This window comes from Myotis nattereri, assembly GCF_964212035.1.
Source record: "Myotis nattereri genome assembly, chromosome: 18".
NCBI lineage: Eukaryota > Metazoa > Chordata > Mammalia > Chiroptera > Vespertilionidae > Myotis > Myotis nattereri.
In genome coordinates, this window is record NC_138093.1 from 13,373,853 (window position 1) to 13,396,165 (window position 22,313).

At 38.3% G+C, this 22,313-nt stretch overlaps 1 protein-coding gene and 1 pseudogene across 3 annotated transcripts; one reads left to right on the plus strand and one right to left on the minus strand.

The window, feature by feature from the left end:
* Positions 1 to 1,600: 1,600 nt before the first annotated feature.
* On the plus strand, positions 1,601 to 19,158 carry CTSS (cathepsin S). 2 transcript variants are annotated; one of them, XM_081112451.1, is made up of 9 exons: positions 1,601 to 1,794; positions 3,917 to 4,013; positions 5,168 to 5,294; positions 6,889 to 7,011; positions 8,102 to 8,251; positions 10,386 to 10,613; positions 11,644 to 11,809; positions 13,372 to 13,474; positions 18,090 to 19,158. In XM_081112451.1, exons 2-9 carry the CDS (start codon positions 3,988 to 3,990, stop codon positions 18,187 to 18,189), a joined length of 1,023 nt encoding a protein of 340 aa, XP_080968577.1. In that variant the 5' UTR covers positions 1,601 to 1,794; positions 3,917 to 3,987; the 3' UTR covers positions 18,190 to 19,158. The 2 variants fall into 2 exon arrangements, with proteins under 2 accessions (XP_080968577.1, XP_080968576.1); XM_081112450.1 differs by lacking the exon at positions 1,601 to 1,794 and having other exon boundaries at positions 3,888 to 4,013.
* Positions 1,615 to 2,578, minus strand: LOC308534704 (WD repeat-containing protein SL1-17-like; annotated as a pseudogene). The gene has a single exon. The product of its transcript is annotated as a WD repeat-containing protein SL1-17-like (transcript).
* Positions 19,159 to 22,313: the final 3,155 nt, after the last annotated feature.

Sequence of the window (22,313 nt, forward strand, 5' to 3'; positions counted from 1 at the left end):
TGTGCAGGAGGCAGCTGATCGATGTTTCTCTCTCATCGATGTTTCTAACTCTCTATCTCTCTCCCTTCCTCTCTGTGGAAAATCAATAAAATATATTAAAAAAATTAAAAAATAAAATAAAAAAATAAAACTGGGTTCAATCCCAGGTCAGCAACCAGTTCTGTCCTCTTGAACAAGTTATATAGTCTCTTAGAACTTTAATTTCCCTTGTATAAAATGAGGATAAGAATTGTACCTACCTCATAGTGTTGTAAAATTTTAATAATAATACACATTCATTGACATATAATCGGTGTCCAAAATTTGTTAGCTGGGACTGTTAAAAATTATAAAGTGAGTGAAAAAGTGCAGAGGATAAGTGTGGATGTTCTGGAAACATGAAAACTAGTTGCTTTGAGTATAAGGTTTATGTGTGAGTATAGATGGCTTAGTCTGTTTGGGCTGCTATAACAAAATACCATAAACTGAGTGGTTTCTAAACAACAGAAATTTACTTTTCACAGTTCTGGAAGTTGGGAAGTCCAAGATCATGACTCTGGCAGATTCAGTTCCTGGTGTGAACCCCTTCCTGGTTCATAGATGGCTGTCTTTTTGTAGAAGGGCCAAGGGGGCCTCTTTTATAAGGGCAATAATCCCATTCATGAGGGCTCCACCCTGGAAACCTAATCTCCTAATAAGGCCCCACATCCAAATACCTTCACAATGGAGATTAGGTTTCAAAATCTGAATGGGGGAGGGTGGAACGTCCAACCCTCAGACTATAGCAATAGTGAAGATGAAGTGTAAAGTATAGTGTGATATGTTTTTTAAAAATTTGATTTTATTTCTTTAGAATAGTTTTAGGTTCACAGCAAAATTGAGAAGGTAAAGAGATTTCCCATATACCATCTGCCTCCACACAAGCATAGCCTCCCCCATTATCAACATTCCCCATCAGAGCGGCACATTTGTTACAAAGGATGAACCTACACTGACACATCATAATCACCCAACAACCATAATTTACATTAGGATTCACTCTTGGTGTCGTACATTCCAAGTGTTTGGACAGATGTATAATGATATGTACCTACCATTATAGTATTATACAAAGTAGTTTCACTGCCCTAAAAATCTTTTGTGCTCTGCCTATTCATCCCTCCTTCCCCTAACTCCTGCCAACCTGATTTTTTTTAGTGTCTCCATAGTTTTGCCTTGTTTTGGACTTGTATAGTATATAGCCTTTTTAGATTGGCTTCTTTCATTTAGTAATGTGAACTTAAGGTTCCTCCATGTCTTTTCCTGGTTTGACAGCTCATTTCTTTTTAGTGCCAAATAATATTCCATTGTCTGGATGTACCACAGTTTATTTATCCATTCACCCACTGAAGGACATCTTGAGGGCTTCCAAGTTTTGGCAAATATGAATAAATCTGCTATAAACATCTGAGTGCAGATTTTTGTGTGGACATAAGTCCGCCCCCCCAATAAAACATGAAAATATTTATGTCATATCTACACAATTTAAGTGTCAGCTATAATAAATGCTGAATCTTTTAAACAAGTTAGAAGGATAAGGAATGTTATGTTCAATCTGTACATTCTCTCTGCAGCATTAGCGTGGAAGACTGACATTTAAATTGGGCAATCATAGATGTGAATTTCCTGATCATCTCCAATGGACGCAATTTTTGAGTCATTTCCATTGTATTTTACTCCCCAGACCTGATCCTGGTGGTCGAAGAAGGTGTGAACACAAGTCTTCGTTCCAATGTCCTAGACTTTCACACTCTTGTCAGATGAACGGGGAAAAAAGTGAGTATTGTCAGGATAGAACGCTACATTCAGCACCCAGGACACTGGTGCCAGGACTCAGAGTGCCAGCTAAGTTGGGGTGTTGTACATCGTAGATCTTGATGTAGCCATCATCTGAAGCAGTGATGAGGAGCTTGGAATCTGGGGAAAAGGTCAAGGAGCGAATGGGCATGGCATGGCCTTCCAGCATGTGCAGCAGTATCCCGGTTGCAATATCAAAAATATTAATGATCCCATCTATGGCTCCACCAGCCAGATACCTCCCATCAGGACTATAGGCAATGCTAAGAATCAATTGTCCAAAGAATATTCCTTTTTCCCACTTTCCACTTAAAAAATGTTCACTTTCCCCACATGAGTTCCTGTGGCCAGATACTGGGAATCAGGAGAAAAGGCCAAAGTCCAGGCATCCACCCATCCTGCATCTATGGACTTTATCTGTTTGCCATACTCCCAAGTCCCAGGGACAAATGTGGGCATCGAGAGAACTGGATGCACTGATGGACAGCGTGTGGCTGATGTCCACAGACACCATGCTCAGCTGAGGTCCCTCCAGACTCCACTGCAGGTCCAGCCTCTCATCACGCCATTTCCAGACTTTCACCAGGTCACCCAGGGACCCTATGATCACTGTCTCAGAGTTTTCTTTCTTGTTTGTCCCCCAGGCCACTAAGTGACATCATCATGGGCTTGCTCTTGTTTGAAGAGAATACTAGTTGGTCATTTCCTTAGCCAAGGATGAAGGGCCAAAGGCCAGACATCTCGCCTCACTGCCCCCTCGCATAGCACAGGCGCATGTCTAACCTGGACATACGTTTTTAACTTTTGGACAAATACTAAGGAGCAGAGACAGCCGAACAATGATTTCTCTCTCATCACTGATGTTTCTCTCTCTCCCTCTCCCTTACTCTCTGAAATCAATAAAAAATATATTTAAAAAAAACATTAGGGAGCTCACAAAATCTCTGGGAAAGTCAAAAAGCCAGTCAGGCTTGGAGATCAAGTAACCAGGAACATTACTTAAACCACAGAGAGAGAGATGCTCAACCTAGGATGCTACTGAACGAAAACACAGTTGACATGAATACTACAACTCATATTGAGAGACGAGTTGGGAGCCGAAAACAAGGTTTACAGGCTTTATTAGGGGAAAAAGACCTGCCGGGCTGTTTTGCAATAGGAGAGCAGCAACCTGTGTAGAGGTGAGCATGCCTTTTGAGGGGAGGAATGGGAAGGAATGGGAGCACACTGATTGATGGCTTAATGTATGGTCCATATAGGAGCAAGGGCTTAGGGCAGTGGTTGGCAAACTGCGGCTCGTGAGCCACATGCGGCTCTTTGGCCCCTTGAGGGTGGCTCTTCCACAAAATACCACCACATGCGGGTGCACATGTACAGTGCGATTGAAACTTCGTGGCCCATGTGCAGAAGTCGGTATTTTGTGGAAGAGCCACACTCAAGGGGCCAAAGAGCCGCATGTGTCTCGCGAGCTGCAGTTTGCTGACCACTGGCTTAGGGTATTTGGCAGGTGTTGATTGGTGGTTCAATGTATAGTCCATATAAGGTACATGGTTAGTCACTCAGGTATTTCGGGCTGCAGGTATGGTTAGGCAGTCACTCAGGTATTTCTGGGCTGCAGGTTAGATCATACTCCGCCCACCAGTTGGGGGAAGGGAGGATCTATCACGTACAGTTAACACGGGATCAGATGGCCAGAAAATCTGCTGCTGCTGCTGATCTCTACCATTATTTCTCTCTCTCTCTCTTTACATTTTTTTTTAAACATTTATTTTTTAGAGAGAGGGGAAGGGAAAGGGAGAGAGAGAAAAACATCAATGTGAGAGAGAAACCAATTGGAAAATTGGTGATTTTAGGTAAAGTGAATTACCAAAACGATGAAGGATTAAAGGGTGAACTTGTACTGCTCTTATTTTACTGAGTAGGTTCTACTGATCTCCTGTACTGGGGGCTCTTTTGATGCCTAGTGTACCCACTTTGTCTCCAAAACCATAGAGATAGGGCTGGAGGCAGCTGACCTCGCAGATTTTAAATGAAACTGAAATGAAAGTTCACTTCCTCTTCGTGGATAACTCATGTGACAAGTTCCAATTTCTTTTTAAAGTCAAATTTAGCTGAAGTCTCTTCGCTGCCTTTGAAACCTTTGGAGAGAGACCACCTTCAAGCATTCTTAATATGGGAGCAGCCGCTGGTTCCAATATGTATGTACTGTCTGGGTTTTGTTTTCTCACATTTGGTCTTTAAACCCTTTCTGTTTTCAGCTTGCTCTGCCTGACAGGTTTTAAATCTTTGGTTTCAGGAAGTAAACTAAAAAATCAAATGGCTCAATTTGCCTCTTTGCTTTTGGACTAAAAGGAATTTATTTTTGAAAAGTTAAATGTGTGCTGGACATCTAAGCCTGAGGCTGAAATGTAGTTTTCTTTGGCGTATAATTTGAAGATTTACATGGTTACAATTCCAGTTATTTTGAATTAAAAAGAAACGTAATTAAAAGGACAATCCAGTTTGAGAAAGGGTTAGTCACTGAATTTCTGTTAAAATGTCTGTGTATTAAATAGATAAGTGGTGTTTCCAAAAGAAGTTAATTGCTTCCTTTGAAATCAATATTTTGATTGCTGGGGGGAAAGTTTAAAAAATTAACTCAATAAAATGACCTTTGGATGTGAAAAGAATACTTGGGAGTTGTCTTTTAACCACCTCCAAATGTTGTGAATATTTAAATCGGCCAGTTAAGAAGAACTCACGGATTCAAAAATTCTGAGAATAAATGATTTTTCCGAGGTTTGCCTTCCCCTTAATAAGAAAAGAGGATTTCCCTTGATTAGATTTGTTGGCAAATCCTGGAAAGTCCCTGCTTCCTGCAACAATGCCAACCCTGAAAGTGAGTTTGGTTTACCAAATACCAGGAAATTTCTAAAAATCACTTTTTAAAGAGCTAATAAGCATTAGTAGTAGTGTTTCTGACATGAATCTGCAGTTATTCCCTGTGACTACACAGGGTTGGGCAAAAGTAGGTTTACAGTTGTTTGTATGGAAAATAATACAATAAATCATAAAAATAGCACAAAAATATATTTTGTACATGAACCAGTGTTTATTACAAGAATAAACTCTGTACATGAGTTTATTCTTGTATTATTATTTATTACTTAATTATTGTATTATGTTCATACGAACAACTGTAAACCTACTTTGCCCCACCCTGCATATCCTCCCAAACTTTTCCTGTGTAATTCTGACTTGTAGTATTCTGTCCCTTTGACAGATTTTGCATTGCTATTTTTTGTTACGAAAGATATGGTCACAATAGATGCAGCTAACAGCTACTCTTCCGATGTGACCTTTCCTTTCGCAGAATGAAATGGCTGCTCCTGGTTCTCCTGGGGTGCTCCTCTGCCATGGCACAGCTGCACAAAGACCCCACGCTGGATCACCACTGGGATCTCTGGAAGAAAACCTATGGCAAGCAATACACGGAAGAGGTAGACGGGATTGCCACTTGAGCGATCTGCTTTTATTTTAGTGCTCTGGGCTTTATCCCTCTCAAATTATATTCTTACAAGCAGTGTTTTCAATAAATGTTCCGTTCACATTTCTTGCCAGATTCTGCTCTTGGTACAGCAGGAAACAAAAAAAACAAACAAAGTTCCTGTTTTTATAGAGCTTATACCCTAGTAGGAGAGACAGGAAATAAGTCAATAAATAAGCAGGTATATAGTATGTTAAACGGTGATAAGTGAAGTAGAGAAAAACAAAGCGAGGCATGGAGGGTAGGAAGGGCCCTGGGTGATGGCTGGGGGAGGCTGGGAATGATTATTCTATAGGACAGTCAGGGAAGGCCTCACATACTGGTATAAGGTGACATCTGAGCAGAGAATGGATAGAAGCCAGGGAGCAAGCAAAGTGGATAACTAGAGTGAAGGTCCCAGGCCATGAGGAAAGAGTACATGTTTGGGAAATAAAAGACCCTGATTTCCGCCCCTGGCAGATGGAATGCCAGATGCTGTTTCTTGACTCTCACTTCCCACTTTGTACTCTTGTTTTTATTTCAAAACATACTTATTGATTTTGATTTTAAGTCCTTAACCCTAGTGCTCCAAATAACTAAGTCCTGTAACTACAGGGTGTCCCCCCAAAAGGTATACATACTTTGAATAATTATAAAGGCAGTATTTATTAAAATACATTTCATTTTCAAAATGTAGTAGAACCTATAGACATTATATATATACATTTTGTGGGACACTCTGTATATAATACTAATGAGTTTGTAGGCAAACATGCAATTACTTATTTAATATATCATTTTTGTATAAAAAGATACTTTGAGTAGAACGTGCACTCTGAGTTGTTTTCTTGGAACGATGAACTTCACCCTCACTCTAATTTCAAAGTCCACTAGAGTTAGATGTGCAGATGGCACCACTGTCTGGTTAAATTAAAGCTATCTCTCTTTTTAATGATTTCACTCCCTAAGGAGAAATAAAAATGACTTTCCATTGGTATCTTACCTTAATTTATTTAATTATCCTACTTTACTTACCTCAATAAGTTCATTTCTTGTTTCCTTTCCTATACTTCATTATATTTAATTTTCTTTATTCTGTTTTTTCTATTCTAGTGGTTTAGAATAATAAATACCAGAAGAAAATGGAGAAATAGCTTCAAATCACTAAAGAAACATAGCTAGAAATATATAATCAGTTAAACTATCTTTCAAGATTGAGGGCAAAAAAAATTTTTTTAAACCTGTATAGATTTTGTGAATTTACTACCTACAAAGGATATACTTCAACCAACAGCACTTTGTAAAAAAAACAACAAAAAAACAACTCTTTAGCAGATTGAAGAAGTTCATTATATATCATAAAATAATATTAATCACATCCAGCAATTAAGAGCAAGAATTAAGATTAATATACAGTTTTACCCGTTATATTGAATATATTCATTTATTTAGATGCCCCCTTGCAGATCCGCAATTGGTAGAATGCTTCATAATATGTTTATTTTCATTACTGAACACTTATTTGTGCAGGATTCAGTACAACTATGTTCTTTTTCCTTACATATTAGAATGAGGAAGTAACACGACGTTTCATCTGGGAAAAGAATCTGAAATTTGTGATGCTTCACAACCTGGAGCATTCAATGGGAATGCATTCATATGATCTAGGCATGAACCACCTGGCAGACATGGTAGGTAAACCACAGATAATCCTACTCTTATCTCTTGGTAAGCATGATTTCTGTCTTTCAAAAGCAAATTGAAAGTAAATGACAAAGGCCAATTATTTACATGTACAAAGTTAGAAAAATGCAGAATTTAAAGACAAGAATTTGTACAGATTCCTTTAGTCCTACTGTGACCACTTTCCTTAACAAATCCCTTCTTTATTTTAAACTCATAGACTACTATTGTTTTTTATTTTTATTAATTTTAGAAAGCATTGCCCAATTTTTTAAAGCCTGGTAAGACTACTCACAATCTTGTAGTTACTGTACTCATGTAAGTCTAAATTGACAATTTAATATGGTCCACCTGCTTTCTTAATTGGGGAATGCAGGGATTTAATATCACACAAAAAATCTTCCATTTTAGATTCTGAACTACCCTGCAAAACTGCACCACTGTGGCCAAAATTAAGAATCATAGGATCATTTGAGATCTTGCTCCTTGGAATCACCGTACCCTTGGAAGGGAACACCTAGGTAGATTAAATTCCCACTTAAATGTTGGACTCTCCTTTGTAATGCTTTCTCACAAGAAAGACCAATTCAGTTCACTTTTTAGACAGCTCTTTTATAGAATTATGCCTTGCTTTGAACCAAAAATCTATCTCCCAGTAACTTCTAGTTTTTATAATTTTCTTCTCCTTCCCACTATCTAACTGGGATATTAATGCAAAATGTAAGAGTAAAAAAGAGACCCAGATAATTCACCCACGAGGTAGTTAACAGTATCTATGATGGTCAAAACTACCACTTGTTTTTTCTCAAATGTCAAATACACGGAGTGGCCAGATTATTATGACCACCCCATCAGTACTTCACTGACACTTCCAAAAATACTGAATATTGAAAACATCCTAAGCAAATACTCTCAAGATTTTATTATTACTATTTGCATAACTAATTCACTTCACTGTACTGATGGGGGTGGTCATAATAATCTGGCCAGTCATAATAATCTGGCCACTCAGTGTATATTCAGAGTTATAGTTACTAGGATATTGAAAAGCAGGATATAAATGAAAGGATATATATATACATTTTTTTTGCCTTGTAGACCAGTGAAGAAGTAATGTTATTGATGAGTTCCTTAAGAGTTCCCAGCCAATGGCAGAGAAATGTCACTTTCAAGTCAAACCCTAATCAAAAATTACCTGATTCTATGGACTGGAGAGACAAGGGGTGTGTTACCGAAGTGAAATACCAGGTGAGTACCATCATGCCAGGCCTCTGTACCCCAGGTAGAGTTCTCTCTCCTGTAAATACTTAGTCTAGCTACATAATTTGGCAGTGAATCTCCCTTATGTACTTTCAAATTATTTTTATCATTCTGTCTTCTCAACTAAATTGTGAGCTTCTTGAGAGCAAGGACCACATACCATACTTTATTTGTATTCCTCACTAATGATTACAGCCACATTATACAAAAACTGTGAACTAAGCAAATAGGTCAAGACAGACTTTCAGTGCTCATGCTATCCATCGACTGCCCTGGACCCTCCACCATGCTAACTGCTTGAGAAACAATATTGTCTGTGAGAGAATATCTCCCTCCATCTCACTTATGAAATTCAGGTTGGAAGGAGAGGAAGGAGTTAGAGCTCAGAGTAAATCGCACAATTTATTCGATTAGGCTTGCATTGTTAGAATAAGAAATACAGCTTTAAGTTTTTGTTTCTATGTTTTTATATTTCTTTTATTTTGCTTGTAAAAAAAAAAGCTACAAAAATCCTAAATTAGGGCTAAATAGGAGTAAAACACATATATCACCTTAGAGATCTAGGTAAGGAAGAATCAGAATATTCTAAGCACCTCCCCCAGCTTGTGACCCATAAAGAATGTAAAAATTAATGAGTGAATGCTACTGTTCATCTCTTTTTCCACCTAGTTATTTTTCTTTCAACTAGTTTTGGGTTTCTTTTTTTTTTTTTTTTAATATATTTTATTGATTTTTACAGAGAGGAAGGGAGAGAGATAGTTAGAAACATCGATCAGCCGCCTCCTGCACATCTCCTACTGGGGATGTGCCCACAACCCAGGTACATGCCCTTGACCGGAATCGAACCTGGGACCCTTCAGTCCACAGGCTGACGCTCTATCCACTGAGCCAAACTGGTTTCGGCTAGTTTTGGGTTTCTTAATGGAGATTATCTAAAATAAAAGTTTGGGAAGATCTGATAAACTACTTATTTAGGTGTTGACTATAAATAATGTTATGAACTTCTTTCCCTGGGTGCTTGCATTTTAATAGGTGATTTTGCTTTAACCAAAAGCAAATTCAGTGTGCTTTCTTTGGGTAGAGAGCAAGGTGGGATGAGAAGAGAAGAGAGTGAGAGCAATTATGATTGGACCCTCTATACCTTTTGTTTTTCTGTTTGTAAAATATCTTTGGATTTAAAAATTCAGAAGCTAAAATAAATTTTTGACCTTATGTTTCAGGCATGGCATCATTTGGCAGGAGAAAGGGCATTTTAGATCAAGGGAATCACCCCAGCTCCTTTCAAATCATTTTATTGTAGGAAACTATTTCCTTTATTTATGGGTGAAAATAGCTTGGATTTAGTACATGCTTAATAAGTACTGTTTCTTAATATATTTGAATATGGCAATTATGCTTTGAGCTCAGCCATTTGCAAATCTTTATCAAGGCTGAACCTTGCCCAGAGAATGAGCAGGGGTTTAGCCTTCATTCCCATTGTCTAAGACAATGATTGTCAACCTTTTTCATCTCATGGTACAAATAAACAAATCACTAAAATCTGTGTCACAACAACAACAAAATTTTTTTTGCCTATCTGACACAAAAAATAGGTATAATTTTGATTCATTCATACTGGACAGCTATTGTGTTAGTTGTCATTTTTGAAAAATATGTTTTTATTGATTTTATAGAGGAAGGGGGAGGAGGAGAGAGAGAGAGAAAAAGACAGAGAAACATGATGAGAGAAAAACATCAATTGGCTGCCTACCAAATGCCCCCCTACTGGGGCTCAAGCCCTGAAAACCAGGCATGTGCCCTAACAGGGAATGAAACCCGTGACCTCTAGGTGCCTGGGACAACGCTCAACCAACTGAGCCACATCGGCCAGGGCAAGTGTTGTCACGTTTTTATTTGACAATCTAAGGGAAAAGAAGTCAGTTTCCTTGTATGTTTTAAAAATTCTTGCAGCACACCAGTGTGTTACGGCCTACCAGTTGAAAATCACTGGTCCAAGGAGAAGAGGAAATGATAGTGGGGGAGCTCTTCCGTGAACTATGGACAGGGCTGACATGTTGGGTGTTGCCCAGTTTGGGTGTTATAACTTTCTATGATTGCCTATATGACTCTGTTTCTGTTTCAGGGTTCTTGTGGCTCCTGTTGGGCTTTCAGTGCTGTGGGGGCCCTGGAAGCACAGCTGAAGCTGAAGACAGGAAAGCTGGTGTCTCTGAGTGTCCAGAACCTGGTGGACTGCTCAACTGGAAAATACAGCAATAAAGGCTGCAATGGTGGATTCATGACAGAGGCTTTCCAATATATCATTGACAACAATGGCATCGATTCAGAAGCTTCCTATCCCTATAAAGCCATGGTGTGTCACAAGGAAATATTTTGGGCTGCCCCATGATCTTATATCCCTTGACTGACTGTACAAAACTCACCACCAAGCCAATTGCTTGAGAAACAGTGTTATGCGTATAAGAATCCTGATTAGGAATTCTAAATTCTCAAGAGTTCTCTTTCTTATGCAAGAGCCTTCTTAATTTATCAGTGGCATATTGGTTTTAGACAAGCAAATACAATTCATGCTTAGAAGTGGAATGTCAGCAAACCTTCCTTAAAATTCTTTCTAAATATCTGCCTGGTATTTAAACTCTTTGTCCTGTAGCCTCCCATGATCACTCTTATCTCGGATCATCAACCACATCATTCTTCTAGCTACTAAAAAACTAAGTAATGCTCTCTTCCTCCTCCTTGTGAGTTCATAATATATTTTATTAAACAATATAAGTAATATATCCATCTATATTGCAGAAAATTTAGAAAAGATAAAGTCACTCCAAAACCTCCTACCTTATCTACTATTATTTTGGTTTATTTCTTTCAAGTTCTTTTTCTACTAAGCACTTAAAAAGCATAGTTGTATAAACAAACATGAATCGGTAACCCCCCCCCTTTCCCACATGAAATATACTGTTTTCCATATTACATGGTTGTTATAAACCATTATTTAAACTGCAGATCATCTTGTAGGCATTATATTACCAAAAAGATTTTAAAGCTCTAGTCTAGAGTTTATGATCTTTATGTTGTACACCCCTACAATCCACCTTAGAGTGTGAGGGACATTATCCTGGCAACTTATGCACATATGAAGATGTGCATAATGTAAAACAATAGAATAATTCTATATATCCTCTGCTATTGATGAATCATGGAACTGGGCTTTGGAAGATTTGATTTTTCTTTCTTCAAAAACAGGAAGGCACCTTATATACTTGAAAAGGCTAAATGAGGAAAGAAAAGATATTTGAAGTCCATACTTAGAATATTGGTCATTTATGAAAGAAAGTGAAGTATACTTCTTTATCTAATTTATACTTTTTTTTTTTTTTTTGCAGGATGGAAAGTGCCAGTATGATGTAAAAAATCGAGCTGCCACATGTTCAAAGTATGTTGAACTTCCTTTTGGTAATGAAGAGGCCTTGAAAGAAGCTGTGGCCAATAAAGGACCTGTGTCTGTTGCTATAGATGCGAGCCATTCTTCTTTCTTCCTCTACAGAAGTGGTAAAACTCAGATATAGTATCCTCTTGTTATATTCTGCCCTTGCACTATTAGAAAGAATATTATCCATCTCTGAACGTTTTTTTTTAATATATTTTTTATTAAGATATTACATATGTGTCCTTGTCCCCACGTTACCCTCTACCCCCCCCATCTCTGAACGTTTTGAGTAGGATAAACAGAACCCTCCATTTCATATACACATTTTTTTTAATATATTTTATTGATTTTTTACAGAGAGGAAGGGAGAGAGACAGAGAGTCAGAAACATCGATGAGAGAGAAACATCGATCAGCTGCCTCCCGCACATCTCCCACTGGGGATGTGCCCGCAACCCAGGTACATGCCCTTGACCGGAATCGAACCCGGGACCATTCAGTCCGCAGGCTGACGCTCTATCCACTGAGCCGAACCGGTTTCGGCCATATACACATTTTATACCCAGTTCTAATTAGTAAAGTAATACTTACCAAAGTTTACTAACACTATATGCCAAGTACCATGATGAATTCTTTCTATGCATTATCTCATTTAATCCTCACAATAACCCTATTTTACAGATGAAAAACTTAAGTCTTAGGTTAACTTGCCTAAAGTCACACATTCTGAAAATGGTTAGCTGGGATTAGAAACTGTGCTACTTGACTCCAGCACCTGTGCTCCTAACCACTGTAGCCGCTGTGGACTACAGGTGCAGCATAGCAGTATAAAGGAGGGCACCCATTGATGGGTAGAAGGCTATAATATTATTTCTAAACCTCACCTTAAAAATAATTTCATCTAGCCCTGGCTGGTATACTCAGTGGTTAGAGTGTCAGCCCCACATACCTCAGGGTCATTGGTTCGATTCCCAGTCAAGGACACGTACCTGGGTTGCAGGTTCACTCCCCGCTCCCCTGTCGGAGTACATATGGGAGGTAATCAGTCAATGTGTCTCTCTCACATCGATGTTTCTTTCTCTCCCCCTTCCTCCCTCCTGTCTACTCTCTCTGAAAAGCAATGAAAAAAATATCCTCAGGGGAAGATTAACAGAAAATTTTAACAAAATCATTTAATCTAATAAAGAATGATAATGTATGGAAGAAACAATTTAGGAATATTTACAAAGAAATTCAGTAGGCCCTGGCTGGCTAGTTCTGTTGTTAGAGTGTCATCTGGATAGGCCACAGTGATGGGTCCCATTCCCTGGTCAGGGCACATATAAGAAGCACTAATGAATGGATAGGTAGCTGGAACAACAAAGCAATCTATCTCTCTCTCTCATAAATTAAATAAAAAAGAAATACAATAACTGTATATAATTTAAAAATAATTAGAAAAGGGTGACAATTTTATCCAAGAAAACTTCTTAGGAAACTTGGCAAAAAAAAACTGACAAACACAGCATTGATGGCAAAGAATTATGAAATATAAATAGTTTAAAAATTAGAGTATATGTTCCTAAAATTTTAATTAATCTAGGCATATATGCAAAACAGTCTAGTAAAAGTAATAGCATTTTCAAATGTCCTTCATTGTCACATACCATTCACTCTTTTTCTGTCTCCACCCATTTTATTCTCAGGTGTCTATTATGACCAAGCCTGTACTCTAAATGTGAATCATGCTGTATTAGCGGTTGGCTACGGTAACTATAATGGGAAAGACTACTGGCTTGTGAAAAACAGGTAATATATTTGTACTTCAGTGTATATTTAATTAAAATCGGGAATTGGAGGGAGCCTCAACAATGCTTTCTTGTGATTATGGTGATGATCATGATATTGACAATGATAACATCTTATAAAGTGACATTCTAAATAACTCAGTGCCCCCATTTCTTCACTTCCTATTGTGTCTTCAGCACTTTGTTTTCATGGCTGATCTTCTACAATACTTTTCTGATCATTCCTTCTTGATCTCCTTTAAGAATACCTACTCCTCTGCTTAGCTCACAAATGTTGGTCTTTCCTCCAGGGCTCCATCCTTTGCCCATTACTCTTCTTTTTTTTTTTGTATATATTTTATTGATTTTTTACAGAGAGGAAGGGAGAGGGATAGAGAGTTAGAAACATCGATGAGAGAGAAACATCGATCAGCTGCCTCCTGCACACCCCCTACTGGGTATGTGCCCGCAACCAAGGCACATGCCCCTGACCAGAATCGAACTCCGGACCCCTGAGTCTGCAGGCCAATGCTCTATCCACTGAGCCAAACTGGTCAGGGCCCATTACTCTTCTTATTCTACATTTTTCTTGGGTAACATCCTTCCATTCTTAGAATTTTACCTATATACTATACTAGAGGCCCGATGCATGAAATCTGTGCAAGAGTAGGCCTTCCTTCCCCCAGCTGCCAGCACCGGCTTCCCTCTGGCACCCAGGACCCAGGCTTCCCTTGCAGCCCCAGCTTTGTCCGGAAGGTCGTCCAGAAGGAAGTCCAGAAGGACGTCCGGTCTAATTAGAATATTACGCTTTTATTATTATAGATACTTTCAAATCTCTAACTCTAGTTCTGACCTCTGCCCTGAACTTCAGACTTATTTATTGGGACATATTCACTTCCGTGTATCTTATTTTCTCCAAACTCAATATATCCAAGGAATTCGTTACCCTCTCTACCATACTGTCCTTCCCCAGAGCTTCCCATCTCACTAAATGACAATAACACACAACACAGTCACCCAATTAGATACTATGGATTTGTCTAGCCCAGGGGTGGGCAAATTTTTTGACTCGAGGGCCACAATGGGTTCTTAAACTGGACCAGAGGGCCGGAACAAAAGCATGGATGGAGTGTTTGTGTGAACTAATATAAATTCAAAGTAAACATCATTACATAAAAGGGTACGGTCTTGTTTTTTTTTTAGTTTTATTCATTTCAAATGGGCCGGATCCGGCCCGCGGGCCGTAGTTTGCCCACGACTGGTCTAGACCCCTCCAGATCCAATCAAGCAACAGGTCAAATTAATTTTTCCTCATATCTGTCCTTGCTTCTGTTCCCTCTCCATTTCTTTTTATTGTTCCAGGTCAGACATTTCTTGCCTGGACTAGTCCTGTAGCCTTCTAATTTTAATCTCAAATCCATCTTTCATACTGCTTCTTAACTAGTCTGTCTAAAATATGAATCTGAACTCATATTTTATGAGGCAGCCAATCAATGAACTTATAACTCTTCTACTTTGTACCATTCAGTGTAAAATTAATATTCCCTAGTAAAGACAAGTTGTCTATGCTGTGGTCCCTACCTGCCTGGTCAGCCTCAACTCCTGGTACTTATATTACATTTCTGATTCTAGTTATATTAAACTATACAAAGTTATAGTTCCTATTCATATATTCAAATATTTATCTTTTTTAAAAATATATTTTATTGATTTTTTATAGAGAGGAAGGGAGAGGGATAGAGAGTTAGAAACATCAATGAGAGAGAAACATCGATCAGCTGCCTCCTGCACACCCCCTACTGGGGATGTGCCTGCAACCAAGGTACATGCTCTTGACTGGAATCAAACCTGGGACCCTTGAGTCCGCAGGCCGACGCTCTATCCACTGAGCTAAACCGGTTAGGGCCAAATATTTATCTTTACCAGGAATCAGACTGTCAACCTTTTGGTGCACAGGATGATGCTCAACCAACTGAACCACCCTGGTTGGGCAGCTAACTTTTAATTCTGAGATGACTCCATAGCCTTTAGAGCTATGTACTGTCTCACATCATTTGATGTACATTCAGAAAACATAAAGCCCTAGCCAATTTGGCTCAGTGGATAGAGCGTTGCTCTGCGGACTGAAGGGTCCCGGGTTCGATTCCTATCAAGGGCACATGGCCCGGTTGCAGGCTCGGTCCCCAGTAGGGGGTGTGCAGGAGGCAGCCAATCAATGATTCTCTCTCATCATTGATATTTCTATCTTTCTCTCCCTCTCCCGTCTTCTCTGAAATCAATAAAAATATATTTAAAACAAAACAAGACAAAAAAAACCCATAAAAAGGCTTTTAATATAGTCCCAAATCAAGTTTAATTAGAAAGAAAAATTTTCATGGAGGAAAAAAATTCATTCTAAAGCCAAATAAGTCTTGTTTTTGTAATAAACACCAACACTGTTATTTGATCACCATGAATAATTCAATGCCTTATAGAATATATATATATTTAAATATACTAATGACACAAGACTAAGGCATATTAGAAGTACTTCTTTGATAAGATAGGGAATACCTGTTTTGATTCAGCTCCCATAATAAATCCTTAACTTCATTCAAGTATACTCTGGGGATTAAAAACAAAATAAAATACAGGCCTGGAGGATGATCAGAATCTCAGCATTGTTCCTCTCCAGGGCTATGTCAAAGGCAGATTTATCAAGCTTGCTGAAAGCATGGACATCAGCTCCATATTTGATAAGTAGCTCTACAACATTTTGATGGTGGTATTCTGTGGCCCAACGCAAAGCTGTCATCTTCAGCATATCCTTGGCATTCACATGTGCACTATTCTGTCATAGAAAAGTAATGTTTTCATATAGACACTGGTTACAACAGCACAGGTGCAAGATCCCATCAACAATACAGAGAATTTCCATAGATTACACATATTCAAATTTAGATCACATTTAAGAAATATCAAAGGGAAAAACATTTCTCAAATTATCCTGAAGCTTACAGACACTAGGGCAAATGATACCTCATTTAAAATAAGCAATATTTTCACTTGTATCTTGAATTTATCTTTAATACTAAGTATTCGAAATTCCCTTGTCCATTGAAACTGCTCTTCTTAAAGATTATATAGTTCTTTTAGTGTTTAAATCTAAAACCTCTTTTCAGTACTTATTTGTTCAATAAGCATTTACTAGGCATCTATAACATGACAAGCATTATCTAGGCTGTGGAGATACAAAAGTTAATAAGAAATTATCCTTTCCTGATAATGGGGAATTAGATATATCTTTAAATAATAAAATATAACGCATGGTATAATGACATATGTCTCAATGAGTATGGGACCATAGAGGAAGAGATTCCTAATTGCCTCCACAGAGAAGGCACTACTTGTACTAAGTTTTCAGAAGAGGAAAATAAGTTCCCCAATGACCTGAAAAGCCTATGCCATGGCACAGAAATGTGAAAGACTTCTCTGCTTTATAAACTCTCTGCTGCATTTCTTTCTCCTTCTTTTTTTTAATCCTCATTTGAGGACATGCTTTTAATTGATTTTATTTATTGTTAAATATGTTTTTATTGATTTCAGAGAGAGGAACGGAGATGGAGAGCTGCACTTTTTATTGCTACTTTAGAATTCCCTGCCCTATGCCTTTTCTACAGTAGTCTCTCAAAAATATTTAATTGACATTCCCTAAAGGAATTTAAGTTTGATAGAAAATGATCACCTATGATCCTATTATGCAAAAACATTCAGTGGTGGGGCCTTCAAAAGAATAATAACACTCATTCCCTGCATAAGGCATAGTTACAAAGTAGGAGGATTAAAGGTTTGGAATGGACCTTTCAGTGTTTTCTTTACATATTAAGTATTCATCAAAACAGCGTGACGCAAGAGTAGGTTTACAATTGTTCATATGGAAAATAATACAATAATTAATAAGTAATAATACAAGAATAAACTCTGTGTTTCACGTACTAACAATTAAAAACCTACTTTTGCGCCCCCCCTCCCCCCCGGGAAAAGCACTAAAGCCTTCTAAACTTCCTTTGAAAATTGCCTAAAGGTCCTTGGGAAATTATTATATTATTTTGTTCTAATTTTGTTTCATAGCTTTTTATTTTTTAAAACAATTTTATTTATTGATTTGAGAGAGAGGAAGGGAGAGGGAGAGAAAGAAAGAAACATCGATTTGTTGTTCTACTTATTTATGCATTCATTAGTTGATTCTTTTTTTTTTTTAAATATATTTTATTGATTTTTCACAGAGAGGAAGGGAGAGGGATAGAGAGTTAGAAACATCCATCAGCTGCCTCCTGCACACCCACCACTGGGGATGTGCCCGCAACCAAGGCACATGCCCCTGACCGGAATCGAACCTGGGACCCTCCAGTCTGCAGGCCGACGCTCCATCCATTGAGCCAAACCAGTCAGGGCCATTAGTTGATTCTTGTATGTGCCCTGGCCGGGGATCAAACCTACAACCTTGGTGTGTTGGGACAATGCTCTAACCAACTGAGCTACCGAGCCAGGCCTGCAGCTTTTTATATAGAGTTGCTTTATGAGAAACACAATCTAAGAGATAAAATATTGATAATGTGGCATTCATTTGTAATTTTGTGTTATTTCTTTTTCTAAAGCTGGGGCCTCCACTTTGGTGAACAAGGATATATTCGAATGGCAAGAAATAGCGGAAATCATTGTGGGATTGCTAGTTATCCCTCTTACCCAGAAATCTAGAGGATCTCTTCATTATATAACAAGTAAAGAAAGATGAAACACTTTCTCTTCGATTTTACCTGCTGAAACCAGTAGAAATAAGTGTGTCATGATCAATGTAAATATATAGTTTGACTCTTCTACTTTTTTAACTTTGCAGATCTTGAAAAATTTTGCAAAGTAAAAATTAATAATATTTTATAGATATAACTGTATGAGAATTAGTCAACCTAATCCAATTTGTCATTGTCTTATTTTACCTCTTTGTCTTTTTATGTCCCCTGATATCCTTTTGTAACTTGATGGAATATGCTTAATAATTATCTGTCTTTTCAACTTAGTATCATTACCACATAACATTCTTTTCTTATTCTTAGGTAATATTATAATCTATCATGAAAAAGTAAATTGTGGTATGCTGGTGATGGGCTATGGCAACTTTAATGGAAGAAACTATTAAGTTATTAATGTGGCTCAGATTGTATCTTTGCACATAAAAGCATTCAATAAATGTTTTAAATGAAGTTAAAGTAGACAAATACTTAAGAGACTGTCTGTTTTCACAAATTTTGTAAGAATTATTTAATGACCAACAATTAATATACTAATTCAATTATTAGCAATTTGGCCAGGACCATTTTGGAGCAAATAATTAAATAAACCTGAATAAAATAACCAAACTGCATTTGTTTTAATATTTAATATTCCATTTCATTTTTATCTGATTCAGATTGATCTTTCCTCACAACTGCTATAGATATGTAGATGGATTCTGAAAAGGCAGCAAGAACTTTAAATTTTATAAGCTCATGCCTATGACATAAAATGTGTGCGGGACGATGTCATCAGTATATCTTAAACTGAACTTAAACTAATTTCGCTATCTCTTAATCCTTCTCCATAAAGTACATTTCCCCCCCATAAAGTACATTTTAAAGAATAAGAATTGCTAATTATAAAAACATGGTTATCCTATATAATAAAGAGCTAATATGCAAATAGTTGTCACACCCTCGCACCCTAGCGCCTGGGCCGGGGGACCTGAGGCCATGCTCCCTACCCCAGTGCTGGGGCCGGGGGACCTGAGGCTGGGCCAGGGAACCTGAGGCGCACCCCCTGCCCTGGTACCGGGGCTGGGGGACCTGAGGCTGCACCACCCCCCCCAGCGCCAGGCCAGGGGACTTGAGGCTGCGCCCCCCACCCTGCGGGGCTTGATGGGGGTGTGGCTGGCCAGGTGGGCATCTCGCATGATTTCAAGGTGTATGCGGGTGGGCAGGGACTTGACTCTGAGTCCTGTGGCGCGCCCCAGACTCTGACAGGAGGGAGATTTTCATATACATTTTACGAATTTTCTTTCATCTCTGACACTTCTATTATAGAGAAAGGGCAAATGGCAACATTAAAATATTTCCTCTAATTAATTCTCTTTTAATGTGCATGAATTTCATGCACCGGGCCACTAGTACTATATAACTATCATCAAATGTATAGAGACACATTATAATTAAAAATTATTTAGTTAAGCTCTGGCCAGTGTGGCTCAGTTGGTTGAACGTTGCCCCATGCACCAAGAGGTTGCAGGTTCAATTCAGGGTCAGGGAACATGTCCGGGTTCAGGCTCTGTCCCCCATTGGGATGTGCAGGGGGCAGCTGATTGGTGTTTCTCTCTCTCTCCCTTTCCTTTACCCTCTCTCTAAAATCAATAAAAACGTATTTTTTAAAAAGTATTTAGTTGAGTATTTTTTTATTTAAATTCTTTATTGTTTAAAGTATTATATGTCTCCTGAGTATTCTTTTGTTGTTATTTTGCCCTTAATTTTTCAAGCACTGTAAATGGAATAAAATATGGGTTCTTTACCTTTGTCAGTCTAATGAAGCCTATGAACACCTTCTCAGAATAATGTTCTTAAGTGCATAAAATAAAATATATAGGATTACAAAGGAAGCTGATTATTAAAATGTTAAAATATAAATTTGTGCTATAGTAACATACTGTACACGTTTCTTTATAAATGCATTAAATAACAAGAGTTAATAACTATCTTTAATTTGAAGTAGTGATGAGCATATTTGAAGATATCTGCAAAAACTATAAGGTGATATAAAAATAGCTGAGTTTTCTTTTGGTTGTAAAATTACAAGTATTGCTAATTTGGTTTATGAACTACATAAAAGAAATGCTAACTTTTAGTTAGAGGTTAGGCCTATATGTTCATGTAGAGTCTAATGTCACCGCAATAAAATTTAAAATAAAAAAATAAATAAATCAGTTAGAGGTTAGTGAAAATAAAGATATAATTTTTTGCCTGTCCAGTGTATCTCAGTGGTTGAGTGTTGACCTATGAACCAGGAGGTCACGATTAGATTCCGTCGGGGCATATGCCGGGAGCTGTGGACTCGATCCCCAGGAGGGGTTGGGCAGGAGGCAGCCCATCAAGTCTCTGTCATCACTGATTTTCTATCTCTCTCTCCCTCTCCCTTCCTCTCTGAAATCAATTTTAAAAAACACATATTTAAGAAAAAAAAAAACAACTTGCATTTCTCTTGTTAATCTATCTCTGTCTTTAAATGGTAGCCAACGACCCTAAGAAGAAGGTAGAGGAGAAATTTCCCCTCCCCTACAGCATTATTATGATTCACAGATGGGCATTTACGGTTTCATATTTTTGTGGGTTTTCCCCCCTATAGTTATTAATGACTCAAAATAAATTTAACATGAAGCACCATACCATAAATTTAACATGTCGTCATTCGGGGTTTGGCTCCCCCTCTGCCAGCACTGAAATTAGTTGTGATTGGGGCAAACCAGTTTTACTTGAATAGGTTTTCTCATCTCTAACACAGGAGCCGTATGTGTTGGGAGAGACATAGTAAGAGTAAGGTAGGAGAATATGACAGTGAATGTGAAAGCTCTTTATAAACTTTAAGTGTGTGAGAAGTATAAACCACAATAATTGTACCAGGGAATTTTCACTATTTTTGACCCTGAAAACAGGGTTCTAGTCTCCATCCTCTCTTATTTGACTCTGGGCAAATCTTTTCATATATGGAATCACTGTTTTCTAACTGATAATACAGACATATCAAGATTATGAATTACGCCGAAACCGGTTTGGCTCAGTGGATAGAGCGTCGGTCGGCCTGCGGACTGAAAGGTCCCGGGTTTGATTCCGGTCAAGGGCATGTACCTGGGCTGCAGGCACATCCCCAGTGGGAGATGTGCAGGAGGCGGCTGATCGATGTTTCTCTCCCATCGATGTTTCTAACTATCTCTCTCCCTTCCTCTCTGTAAAAAATCAATAAAATATATTAAAAAAAAAGATTATGAATTACTATGATATGTTTACACTTCTAAACCAATTTGTTTGGACATATAACAATCTGCAAACTAAGAAGTTTGTACTGCTAGACAATCTCAAATTACCTACCAGCTCTGATTTTATTATTTTGTTTCTAAGTGAGACATTAATGATAGTCTAAACCAGCGGTTCTCAACCTATGGGTCGCGACCCCTTTGGGGGTGTCAACAACCCTTTCACAGGGGTCGCCTAAGACCATCAGAAAACACAAATATAATTACATATTGTTTTGTGATTAATCACTATGCTTTAATTATGTTCAATTTGTAACAATGAAAATACATCCTGCATATCAGATATTTACATTATGATTCATAACAGTAGCAAAATTACAGTTATGAAGTAGCAACGAAAATAATTTTATGGTTGGGGGTCACCACAACGTGAGGAACTGTATTAAAGGGTCGCGGCATTAGGACGGCTGAGAACCACTGAAGCTACCTGCTGTCCCCAGATACTTGGCACAGGAGAAATTCCTTACGTCGGAGACCGCTAGAGCAAACTGGTTTCCCCGAAGTCACATGAGACTATAAGGTGGTAATGCACGATATGGTAGATTCAATAACGAAATCAAAGAAAACAATCCGAGATTCCTATGGTTAATTAAATGGAGGTTGAGGACACTGGTCACGGCAGGAAATCTGTGCATATCGGCACAGTTGTGCACATGCACTTAACCTCCCCCTCGGGCATCCGGCTTTTCTAGTTGAGATGCGGCACCAGATCCTTGGGATTCCCAGCCTGCCTTGCGCTACTCTTGGCGGGAAAGCTGACCTCGACGGGGGT